The sequence below is a fragment of the Bufo bufo genome, chromosome 1, assembly GCF_905171765.1.
Source record: "Bufo bufo chromosome 1, aBufBuf1.1, whole genome shotgun sequence".
In the NCBI taxonomy this organism is placed as follows: Eukaryota; Metazoa; Chordata; class Amphibia; order Anura; family Bufonidae; genus Bufo; species Bufo bufo.
This window is the reverse complement of record NC_053389.1, coordinates 586976242-586989534: the sequence shown is the minus strand read 5'-3', so window position 1 is coordinate 586989534 and position 13293 is coordinate 586976242. Positions and strand designations below refer to the sequence as shown.

The 13293-nt window shown below is 38.3% G+C and overlaps 1 protein-coding gene across 1 annotated transcript in view; it reads left to right on the top strand.

Moving 5' to 3' along the window:
- PLXNA4 (plexin A4) overlaps window positions 1–13293 on the top strand; it is an 810841-nt gene that overhangs the window by 651264 nt on the left and 146284 nt on the right. Inside the window, exon 10 of the mRNA XM_040413397.1 lies at window positions 3476–3676. Within this exon, the coding sequence (XP_040269331.1) occupies window positions 3476–3676 (201 nt within the window). The remainder of the gene's footprint in view (window positions 1–3475; window positions 3677–13293) is intronic.

Below are 13293 nucleotides of genomic sequence, written 5' to 3'. Positions count from 1 at the left end.
AATGACTACTAAAATTGTTGCCTGCTTAGTTCATAAAATTGCCTCTCAGAAAATGGATTTCTTTGCCGTTTATGATTTTTTTTTCACTTGAAGGTTGAGAAAGAAGAAACCTTTTTTGCTTAAGTTTAAAGAATTGGCTCTAAGGATCCATCAATAAAGGAGAGCAGAGCCTTGTAGGGAAAAAAAAAAAGCTTTTACTCGCAGAATATTGAGCTCTAATCATGACTGAGAGCTTGGCCATCACCTGACTTCCTGCCAGCTTTCTATTTCTTTCCCTTAAATTGCTCTCTGAGGATACAAGACCAGGTTGGTTCAATATCACAGACTTCTGTTAGAACATATCAACAAAGAGCTACATTTCAAGCAAATTAAATAATGTTTAGAAGGAGCCAGATCAGAATGTGCACTCACAAGCTGTGAGGCTGAGAATTACATTTAAATTGAAAAGTTATATGGGTACATGGTAAGAATGTACAGCTAATGTGCAGATTCATTAGGCTGCACAGCTTTCCAATATAAGGTCCCCTGGCATTCAGATAAACTTGGTTCACCAGTTGGTTTCTGGTTTCTTTTGTGACATGAATACTAATGTTTATCCTGAGTTCCTTATTAGGTGTTTTTTAAACCAGCAAGTCAATGAAACCAAAGAAATTGTTGTTTTCTGCAGTTTGCTTGCAGATATTAAGCCCATTTTTATTCGTGCAAAGCAATTTCTGGTCATAGTGAGCCATTTACTACCTATGGAGGCCTGAATTGTACTACCTAATGTCTACAAATTGGCCAAAAAAAGAGTCACAAAGGCTGGACTTCAAACTGCAGTAACATATTTCACATTACTATTTAAAAATGCTCACCAATGACATCAGTCCTTGGGGGTCGCAAACTAACAGCCCATTATCAGACACACATCTTAAGAAGCAAATTTGAATTATGTTTTATAGGTGTTTAATATTCATGATCTCAGGATAGGTCATCAGTGTCAGATCGGTGGTGGTCCAATACCTGGCATCCCTGCCGATCCACTGTTTGAGGAGGCTGGGCCACAACCTCCTTGCAGCTTACCAAGCACAACACCATCCTTTGGATAGCAGATGTGTCTTGTATTGCAGCTTATCAAAATTTTGGGCAACCTTTTTTTTTTTTAAAAGCGGCACTTACCATCTTAAGGCATTATACATAGAACTTTTTCTCATAAGTCAAAAGAAGGGCATAAAGTGCTGTACACATATGCTGGTGTGCTATTGTAGCATTTTTTTTTTTTTACATTTCTGCAAACAAAATACTGTACACATGCAAAAATTTAAAAATTTGTTAGTAAGGGTACTTTCACACTTGCGGCAGAGGATTCCGGCAAGCAGTTCCGTCGCCGGAACTGCCTGCCAGATCCATCAAAACGTATGCAAACTGATGGCATTTGTCAGACGGATCAGGATCTTGATCCATCTGACAAATACATTGAAATGCTGGATCCGTCTCTCCGGTGTCATCTGGAAAAACGGACCCGGCATTTATTTTTTTTCACATTTTTTGCGGTCTGAGCATGTGCAGACCACAAAAACGGATCTGTTTTGCTAGAGCACTCGGGGCCGGATCCATGCATTTCAATGGAAAAAATGCCGGAAAAAGTGTTCCGGAATTTTGGATGGAGATAAAACCGCAGCATGCTGCGGTATTATCTCCGTCCTGAAAAGGCAAAAAGACTGAACTGAAGACATCCTGATGCATCCTGAACGGATTGCTCTCCATTCAGAATGCATTAGGATAAAACTGATCAGTTCTTTTCCGGTATTGAGCCCCTAGGACGGAACTCAATGCCGGAAAAGAATAATGCTAGTGTGAAAGTACCCTAAAAATGCTGGTAAAACCTGGATTTCAGAGACTTATTTATCTTGAAATTAGCCTCATATTTTTCAGTCAGTGAAAATAACCATGTAAACATACTGTTAAGGTATCAGTATCAGTGTAGAAAAAGATCTGAGTACCCATAGAAAACTCACAAGAAGAACATACAGAATGCAACGCATACCTTTGCTCGCTTTGAGAACAGGCACTCAGGTTTCTACTTGACCGCATAGGTGCTGTCACATCTCCATTCACTTTTTATGCTCCACACCTGATTTTGGCTTCAAAAGTTTGAAAAAACTTATGACAACATCCTGCAGTATATTATATGTTTACTCTTTTGGCTTCCCTATGAAACTGTTACATTATTCCTATGCCATTGCTCCTATAGTCAATGGAAATGTAGTTTACGGTAAAAGTAAGCCATTTTTCTTTTTTTCTACCTATGAATATTCCTCTTTTACAAAATTAAATTTTGCCTGTAATAAGTTCATGCTATTATCACATGGTTTGCTATTACTGGGCTGTAATGGTAGCTTATGTTAAATACATTTTCCTCCAGAATAATGTTTCTTCTCAAATGTGTAATTACAACTTTCATAGGTAAAAGAGGACTGAATGGTTCAGCTACATGTGTGAAAATGTAGTAATTGCCACACTGAGAGATCCAATTATCTTGTCGATTTGCCGGTTATAATTGTTTTCCATGAGGGATGAACTTCTAATCATAGTGTTGCAAACACCTCTATTGAATATAGAAGCATAGCTATTATGATTTGAGATGCGATGTGAGACTTACTCACTATGAAGAACGTCAGAATAAAAATGTAAATTACACGAAAACAAGATGTTGTGGACAATGGTACTATTTGGTAAAAATGTCCACTTCTGAAGAGCAATGGATATCATCCAAGTATAGGGATTTTTCAGATCTTTCTTTTAGTAGTCAAATGCCCTGGCTAATTTCCTTCATTACATTCTTCTAAATCATGAATATATATGTCTGAAGGTATATCATTAGTAATAAGTCAGAGCAACTGGAATTTTTTTTTCTTCAAGACGAGACAAGTCATCTAACTGGCTTTCTCATTTAGACTGGCTTGTATAAAATCTCTAGCATTAATACTGGTGACTTGTGTTTCAGACATGGAGGTAAGATTTTGATGGTGTTTGCATGAAGCTATTAGATGTGATTAAGCTGCCTCAGGAGAGGTGTTAGAACAGCATTGTAAGTGGCAGACAATAGCTGTCACACTCTTCCACCCGTATTAAAGCACACTTTCTCCAATTTAACATAAAAGCTTCTTTTACACCTCTTTTGAACCAGTAATCCTTGACTTAGACACAGAGGAGGATTGGTTCATCATATCTCCATGACTAAAGCATGAGACACCACCATTAAATGCCAGAGATTTCTTGTACAAGCCAGCAAAATGTCTTCAAGAAAGAACAAAAACTATACCTGACCTGGATGAATGGTTTATCATGATGCTGAAACAGAGCTTTTCCGTTTGTTTAGATATGCAGGCATTTGCAATCAGCAAAAAGTTAATTGTATCAGTATGTGTTATGATGTGGTATTAATTAGGCCAGTTTAGTTAATCTACTATTCTATGCTCTTCTTCTCTTTCAGGAATGCCCTCAGCTTCTTCACACTGAAAGAATTCTGATTCCAGTTGATATTGTTAAACCCATCACTTTAAAAGCAAAGAATTTACCACAGCCTCAATCGGGGCAGAAGGGCTATGAGTGTATCCTGAACATCCAGGGGAATGAACAGAGGGTCCCTGCACTGAGGTTCAACAGTTCAAGTGTTCAGTGCCAAAATACCTCAGTAAGTCTTTCATTCTCTACAGTATCTGGGAGAGAGGGGGTTGACTGTATTTTTCTTTCTATGATAACAATTTTATTCTAGTATTGCAGGAAATCGATGTTAAACTGGTACAGAAGATCTATCGTTTTTTTGTTAGTTTTTTTATTTCTGTTTTAACTGTGTACCTATGTAAAAAATGAATATTATAGTGGTTGCTATGAGGGTCTAAGTGTCCTTGTGATAATATTGAGATTCCAAAAACCAATATAGGCCTTTAGGTTTGCTTTTTGTGAATGCCTATTAGGCTGTGCCAGTGGCAAGTTTCTACTGACAGCATAGTACACTGTTCTACAGTGTAATATGTGATCAATCCAAGGAACACATGTCAAAATCCCCTTGTGGGACTACTAAGTCGTAAACATAAACAATTGAATAAAGTTCTATAAAAAAGAATATCTACGTTAAAACGCACACACACACACACCTTTTCCATGGAAAAAAATTAGAAATTAAAATCCTCTAAGCATAATTTACTTTTGCCACATCAATAACGACCTGAACTATACAATTATCATGTACTTTATCCTCCATGGTGAATACCATTACAAAATACAAAATGACAAAATTGCCTTTGCCAAAACAATGAAAAAAGCCTTATATAGCCCTAAATGATACCAATGAAAACTACAAGGCACACCACTAAAAACACGCCCTTATACAGCTCCATAGAAAAAGAAAAAAAAGAATTATTGGTCATGGAATGTGGTGATGCGCAAATTTTTTTAAAGAGTTTAATTGTGCAAAAGTAGTAACATATATATATATATATATATATATATATATATATAGATAGTGATCCCTCAAGATAAAATGGCCTCAAGATACAATATTTTCAACATACAATGGTCTTTTCTGACACATCGTAAGTTGAAACTAGACTCAACATATAATGCCTCAGATCCAACCAATCAAGGCCACTTCTCTGGTAAAATAACTGTATTAGTTGTAAGTTAGCAGCTATTTCTGACTGTTATATGTAAGGACTTGTATTATCTGTCTTAGTTATCTGCTTATTTTTCCTAAATCTTCATTTTCTCTTATCTTTGATGACATTTTTGGGGCTTTGGAACCAATTACTCAAATTACAATGGTTTTAACATACAATCGTCATCCTGGAATCAATTAATATTGTAAGTTGAGGGACCACTGTAAATATATAATCATACTTACCCAGAAAGTAATGCTATCATGTGATTTATGGCTCAAAATTTCCAATGTAAAAAAACAATGATGGTATTACTGTTTTTTTCCATTCTTCCCCTGAAAAAATTAGCTTTGTCACTAAGGCCCAATATATATACGGGGGAAGGGGTTAATGCCTCATAGCACTGGATGACTCAATTGTTCCAGGTAGTTTAGACTTATTATGGCTCCTTACTGATTTCTTTTGGTAATGACTCCTATCAGAGCTCAGAAATATTAATAAGAGTCTATGTTCTTCACATGTTCATATTGTTTAGTTTTTTACTTCCATCATCATCATTGTTTTCTTTCTTTTGTTTCTGTTCCCTTTACAGCGTCAAAAATATAAAATTGACATCAATTATTTGAACAATTATTCAACAGTATTTGCTGTATTGTTGTTATTATCTGCTTGGAAAACCAAGTATAGAATTTTATAAGCTGATACAAATGAGAAATTAGAAAAAAATATATATATACTGTTACTTTACAGGTTATTGGGATGTGAACATCTTGTGGAAATTCATAGGGGTTTATGGTTTGAAAAATTGAGTACAAATTACAGTTTTCATAGTGCAGCCTCTGGGCAGAATAGAATTGTGAGACAAGGCAGATGATCATCTTATTCTGGAGATACTGAAGAGAACAGCTTTCTGATGCTTTATAGACTACATAATTAGTAAATTGTAAAGTTTATTGGAGACTTAATTATCAGGTAGATGCTTTATTATGAGTGATCTCTTTGAACATCAGAATTGCTTCACACTTAATAAAGGATTTGACTTTCTAGGCATTTTTTTAAATTCATACTTTGGGGACACAGTTTTATCAGTATGTTGTTTGATAATATGTAGCAGCTGTGTAGCATTATACTCCAATGAAGTGAATAGAATGTACTTAGATATTGGTGTCTTATCCTCAGTATGGTTCTTAAATATCAGATCAGTGGAGTTCCGACACCCAGCATTCTCCAGCCGTTGTTTCAGGCATTTGTCATCACCAAAAGGATACAGAGGGCTCCATCCACTGTATATTTTCTAGAGCCAGCATACTGTGACTTAGCTCCCTTTCACTTGAATGGGAGTTGAACTGCAGTGACCAGGCATGACAAATACTGATTGGCCCTCTGTGCAGTCTCTGCTGCTAATAGGTACCTGAAATGGCTGATCAATAGGGTTGTTGGGAGGCAGACCCCCACCAGTCTGATATTGATGACCTATCCTGATGATAGGTCATCAATATCAAAGTATATACACACACACACTTTATGACACACGCATAATGTAATATAATATGAATTGGTAGAAGTAAGCGTATGTAATATACAAGTGTAGTATCGGATGATGATAAACACTCAATTATAAACAATCCAACAAAGGAAGATACTTAAATCCTTTCCTTTGGAATAGTAGTAATAGAGGTTTCACTGGCTATCTGATAAAGTATATAAAGATCCACGCTTGACAAAATGAGGTGCAACATGTAAAGATCAGGACTTATGAGATGTATTACTATGTTAACATGAAAAACAATTTTCATTGTAGGATTGGTTAAATCATCATTTTGCTATATTTCCCAAAAAATCTCTAAACTACCAATCATCAGATCTCTTGGTGACCTTTATTTAATTTTCTGTTCTGATCTCAAATGTCAGCAGAATGTAATCACGTCTTTGGGATAATAGTGAATACAGCACAATTAAATAAGAACTACTGGGGTCATTTATTATCCAGAAATACGCCTATATTAGGTTTTTGTCTGGCGCAATCTGCGACTTTTCCCTGCTCACGCCATATCTAAAAAAGTGAGTGTGGTGTGGGCAGGAAAGGGGATGGGCTGGCAGGCCGTCTCATTCATGATTTTCTAAACCTGTTTTAGGCATAGAAAATGGTCTAAATATAAGACAGCTAGGAAGCTGGCTTACCTTTAGACTGGTGCTGGATGTGCCGAAGTTATATAGAGGCTGGCGCCTCTTTTATAACTTCGGCGGATCCACCGCCAGAAAGAGGGGTTATTAAAACTGGCGTCTAATATATAATTAGACATGACAAATGAATTGTAGATAGATCACAGAACCATACCTGAATCATTCCTGTAGGAGTTGACTTGTTCCAGTAGTCCTTAAACATGGAATATAGGCAAGGCATAGGGTACTTTCACACTAGCATTAAAGTTTTCCGGTATTGAGTTCCGTCATGCATTCTGAAAGGAAAGCAATCCTTTCAGTAAGCATCAGGATGTCTTCAGTTCAGTCCCTTTTATGGTATTTGCTAGAATGTCAAAATGTTGTATTGAATTTGTTTTGTGATAAATTTGAGCCAAAATTCAAGAAGAGGTAAGAGAGTTCACACCTATATTACTGTATGTATGTGACCTAGATAACAGCTAGAAATCAATGCTTACAAACAGAACTACTCAAATATTTTAGCTTCATTTCATAACATTTGTTTGGGTATTTAAGCTGAATCAGAAACCCTGAATTGCACTCATAAATGAGGTCAGAACCTTTGGAACCTTGTGTATGATTTCTGTAAGCTCAAACCTAAGTGCCATTTATTGAAATGTTTTTTTTCTCTTTTTTTTTGTCAGGCTCTCTGTCTGAGTTATCATGTTATGGCTTATGGCAATCTCTGTTGATAGATGCAGTAATTTACAAAGGTCATGGCCCCTGTTGTCCAGGCATCAGTGAGTTTTTAAGTCAAGGATCCTCCCAATATTATGTTCCAACACAATTGGCAGAATACAACACTAAAAGACTGTCACTGTCTTTAAAACAATCTTTGTATAAATCAATAGTAATATAAAATATAAAAAATAGTGATACGGTATATCGTATTAAAGAAACTGCCCTTTGTTCACTTATCAGACACTTTCTTATCCCCCTGACTTCTGTGCCCTGCTAAAATCCAATAAGAGATAGATTATCAGCTCACTGAGAAGTTATACTTTAAGTTATACTTGTTCAAAGAATTCTGCAGAGGTTAGGGAGGTGGAATAAGCAGCTGCAGAGTGAGAGATACACAGAGACACATACAGAGATGCTGCTGATGGCACTAATACTATAAGTTTTATATCTAGCTTTGGTGCTTGATTCACATCCAAACTGTTCATTACTGCCATATAATGCCCTCCATGCTGCTTCTGCAGGTTTGCTAGAGTTTGGAGATAGGGGTGTGTGTGCTGTGTATGGGAGACATTATAGCAGCTAGTATCCCACAAATAGCTTTGGAAAAGATGATAATTAGAAATAAAGCATTCTGAATTTAAAAGCTGAAACATTGCTAACTGCGCTGTTTTTGATGTATATACACTGCTCAAAAAAATAAAGGGAACACAAAAATAACACATCCTAGATCTGAGTTAATTAAATATTCTTCTGAAATACTTTGTTCTTTACATAGTTGAATGTGCTGACAACAAAATCACACAAAAATAAAAAAATGGAAATCAAATTTTTCAACCCATGGAGGTCTGGATTTGGAGTCACACTCAAAATTAAAGTGGAAAAACACACTACAGGCTGATCCAACTTTGATGTAATGTCCTTAAAACAAGTCAAAATGAGGCTCAGTAGTGTGTGTGGCCTCCACGTGCCTGTATGACCTCCCTACAACGCCTGTGCATGCTCCTGATGAGGTGGCGGACGGTCTCCTGAGGGATCTCCTCCCAGACCTGGACTAAAGCATCTGCCAACTCCTGGACAGTCTGTGGTGCAACGTGACGTTGGTGGATAGAGCGAGACATTATGTCCCAGATGTGCTCAATTGGATTCAGGTCTGGGGAACGGGCGGGCCAGTCCATAGCATCAATGCCTTCGTCTTGCAGGAACTAATGACACACTCCAGCCACATGAGGTCTAGCATTGTCTTGCATTAGGAGAAACCCAGGGCCAACCGCACCAGCCTATGGTCTCACAAGGGGTCTGAGGATCTCATCTCGGTACCTAATGGCAGTCAGGCTACCTCTGGCGAGCACATGGAGGGCTGTGCGGCCCTCCAAAGAAATGCCACACCACACCATTACTGAGCCAATGCCAAACCGGTCATGCTGGAGGATGTTGCAGGCAGCAGAACATTCTCCACGGCGTCTCCAGACTCTGTCACCTCTGTCACATGTGCTCAGTGTGAACCTGCTTTCATCTGTGAAGAGCACAGGGCACCAGTGGCGAATTTGCCAATCTTGATGTTCTCTGGCAAATGCCAAACGTCCTGCACGGTGTTGGGCTGTAAGCACAACCCCCACCTGTGGACGTCGGGCCCTCATATCACCCTCATGGAGTCTGTTTCTGACCGTTTGAGCAGACACATACACATTTGTGGCCTGCTGGAGGTCATTTTGCAGGGCTCTTGCAGTGCTCCTCCTGTTCCTCCTTGCACAAAGGCGGAGGTAGCGGTCCTGCTGCTGGGTTGTTGCCCTCCTCCAGGTCTCCTGATGTACTGGCCTGTCTCCTGGTAGCGCCTCCATGCTCTGGACACTACGCTGACAGACACAGCAAACCTTCTTGCCACAGCTCCCATTGATGTGCCATCCTGGATAAGCTGCACTACCTGAGCCACTTGTGTGGGTTGTAGACTCCGTCTCATGCTACCACTAGAGTGAAAGCACCGCCAGCATTCAAAAGTGACCAAAACATCAGCCAGGAAGCATAGGAACTGAGAAGTGGTCTGTGTCACCACCTGCAGAACCACTCTTTTATTGGGGGTGTCTTGCTAATTGCCTATAATTTCCACCTGTTGTCTATCCGATTTGCACAACAGCATGTGAAATTGATTGTCACTCAGTGTTGCTTCCTAAGTGGACAGTTTAATTTCATAGAAGTGTGATTGACTTGGAGTTACAATGTGTTGTTTAAGTGTTCCCTTTATTTTTTTGAGCAGTGTACATTGGCCCTGATTTATCTGTCATTCCTTCACTCCAGAATTATGGTATCAAAAGTCACAAAATACGGCTTTTGCAACTTTTTTGCACTAGCTTGCGCAAACTTTAAGCGCTTGCGCAAATATTTGGGACTTTTTACACTCACTTGTTCAAAATTTTGCGACTTTTTGCATTTGTACACCACTCACTCCAGTTTTGTAATATGGATGGAAAAGTGGGTTTCGTTAGCTATGTTAATGCGTATGTTAAAGTCGCAATCTCACTCCAGGAGGAGGCTGGAGTAGCTTCTCTAGACAGAAGTGTTAGGTTTAAGGACAAGCCAAATTTATCAAACAACATGAGACATTTGATAAATGTGGAATAAAGTGCTCCAACACAGACTCAAGCAAAACTGACTTCAAATATTCCCCTCGTGATAAATTCCCCCCTTTGTTTTGCTGGATCCTTACTTAATGGGGGAAACAAACTCACTTACAGCAAAAATGTATGCATGCAATAGTTTTTATATTCAAATTGTAAAAACATGCTCTGTTATTAGCGGATGACCAGCAATGTATTATTATGCACTTACTTTTTGTGTGACCACTGGTGTCTTCATAGTCCAAAACCCTACCTCTCAACATTGGGACAGTCAAGGATGCACTCTTTCAGTTCATAGTTAAAAGTATCATAGTAAATGTAAAATAACTGCAGAAGCAATAGAGATTTCCTGTTATATTTCACTATGATGTAAACCAAAAGGGTTATGAGTTAATAAAACATAATCCTTTCCACTCAGCGTATAGCACAGTTTGTTACACTTGTACGTTAGTGAGAAGAAACTACCCTCAGGAATAATAATCTCATCCTTAATCTTCTGCTAGTACATATATAGTTCCTTAGGTAGATTCAGAGTTTGGATGGCACCCAAGTCAGACCTGTGTGTTATTCTCTCTGTACTGCGTTCCCTCCTGGAGGTTCTGCCGGAACATCTTGAACAGCTGTACCTCCTGAAAAGTGCCTTTTGTTACATGAATAATTTGCTAATATAAAGAGGCAGCTGGCGGCAGATTCCCTGTGTAAGCCTCAGTGAGCATTAAAGACAAGAAATCAGACTGTGAGCAGGTTACGTATGGCTCCCTTCGAACCGGCAAAGCTACACAGTTAATGCACACATTCTTTCATCTCCTAGCCTTCATATAATGATCGTGCTGGAATGGGATAGGAAAATAGATTCTTTCAAAATTGTTTTATGTAGTCTGGCCTAAATTTTTTCGTTAACATGTGCATTCAATCCACTTATAAATCATCCATATTACTTCCATGTTTTTACAGATTATACTTTTAAAGGGGGTGTCCACGTTCAGCTGAAGTCAATATGGCTTTATAGGATACCTGCAACCATTATTATTTCTGTTGACACAAAGAAAAATGTTAAAACATTGTAATATATATATATTTATATACTGTATATATATATATATATATATATATATATATATACACTCACCTAAAGAATTATTAGGAACACCTGTTCTATTTCTCATTAATGCAATTATCTAGTCAACCAATCACATGGCAGTTGCTTCAATGCATTTAGGGGGGTGGTCCTGGTCAAGACAATCTCCTGAACTCCAAACTGAATGTCAGAATAGGAAAGAAAGGTGATTTAAGCAATTTTGAGCGTGGCATGGTTGTTGGTGCCATACGGGCCGGTCTAAGTATTTCACAATCTGCTCAGTTACTGGGATTTTCACGCACAACCATTTCTAGGGTTTACAAAGAATGGTGTGAAAAGGGAAAAACATCCAGTATGCGGCAGTCCTGTGGGCAAAAATGCCTTGTGGATGCTAGAGGTCAGAGGAGAAATGGCCGACTGATTCAAGAAGAGCAACGTTGACTGAAATAACCACTCGTTACAACCGAGGTATGCAGCAAAGCATTTGTGAAGCCACAACACGCACAACCTTGAGGCGGATGGGCTAATACAGCAGAACACCCCACCGGGTACCACTCATCTCCACTACAAATAGGAAAAAGAGGCTACAATTTGCACTAGCTCACCAAAATTGGACTGTTGAAGACTGGAAAAATGTTGCCTGGTCTGATGAGTCTCGATTTCTGTTGAGACATTCAAATGGTAGAGTCCGAATTTGGCGTAAACAGAATGAGAACATGTATCCATCCTCTGATGGCTACTTCCAGCAGGATAATGCACCATGTCACAAAGCTCGAATCATTACAAATTGGTTTCTTGAACATGACAATGAGTTCACTGTACTAAAATGGCCCCCACAGTCACCAGATCTCAACCCAATAGGGCATCTTTGGGATGTGGTGGAACGGGAGCTTCGTGCCCTGGATGTGCATCCCTCAAATCTCCATCAACTGCAAAATGCTATCCTATCAATATGGGCCAACATTTCTAAAGAATGCTATCAGCACCTTGTTGAATCAATGCCACGTAGAATTAAGGCAGTTCTGAAGGCAAAAGGGGGTCCAACACCGTATTAGTTTGGTGTTCGTAATAATTCTTTAGGTGAGTGTATATACTGTACTATGTACTATACTATATACAATCTACATAAAAAGTGAAATTCCTTTGAGATGACCATCATCTAAAATTTCAGTGTTAGTGGGTATTCTAGGCTGTGGTCTTTTTAACCACTTCTGACCTACACTACTTTCACCGTTTATTGCTCGGTCGTGCAACTTACCACCCAAATGAATTTTACCTCCTTTACTTCTCACTAATAGAGCTTTCATTTGGTGGTATTTCATTGCTGCTGACATTTTTACTTTTTTTGTTATTAATCGAAATTTAACGATTTTTTTGCAAAAAAATGACATTAAACTTTCAGTTGTAAAATTTTGCAAAAAAAACGACATCCATATATAAATTTTGCTCTAAATTTATTGTTATACATGTCTTTGATTAAAAAAAAATGTTTGGGTAAAAAAAAAAATGGTTTGGGTAAAAGTTATAGCGTTTACAAACTATGGTACAAAAATGTGAATTTCCGCTTTTTGAAGCAGCTCTGACTTTCTGAGCACCTGTCATGTTTCCTGAGGTTCTACAATGGCCAGACAGTAGAAACACCCCACAAATGACCCCATTTCGGAAAGTAGACACCCTAAGGTATTCGCTGATGGGCATAGTGAGTTCATAGAACTTTTTATTTTTTGTCACAAGTTAGCGGAAAATGATGATTTTTTTTTTTCTTACAAAGTCTCATATTCCACTAACTTGTGACAAAAAATAAAAACTTCCATGAACTCACTATGCCCATCAGTGAATACCTTGGGGTGTCTTCTTTCCAAAATGGGGTCACTTGTGGGGTAGTTATACTGCCCTGGCATTCTAGAGGCCCAAATGTGTGGTAAGGAGTTTGAAATCAAATTCTGTAAAAAATCCAGTGAAATCCGAAAGGTGCTCTTTGGAATGTGGGCCCCTTTGCCCACCTAGGCTGCAAAAAAGTGTCACACATGTGGTATCTCCGTATTCAGGAGAAGTTGAGGAATGTGTTTTTTGGTGTCAT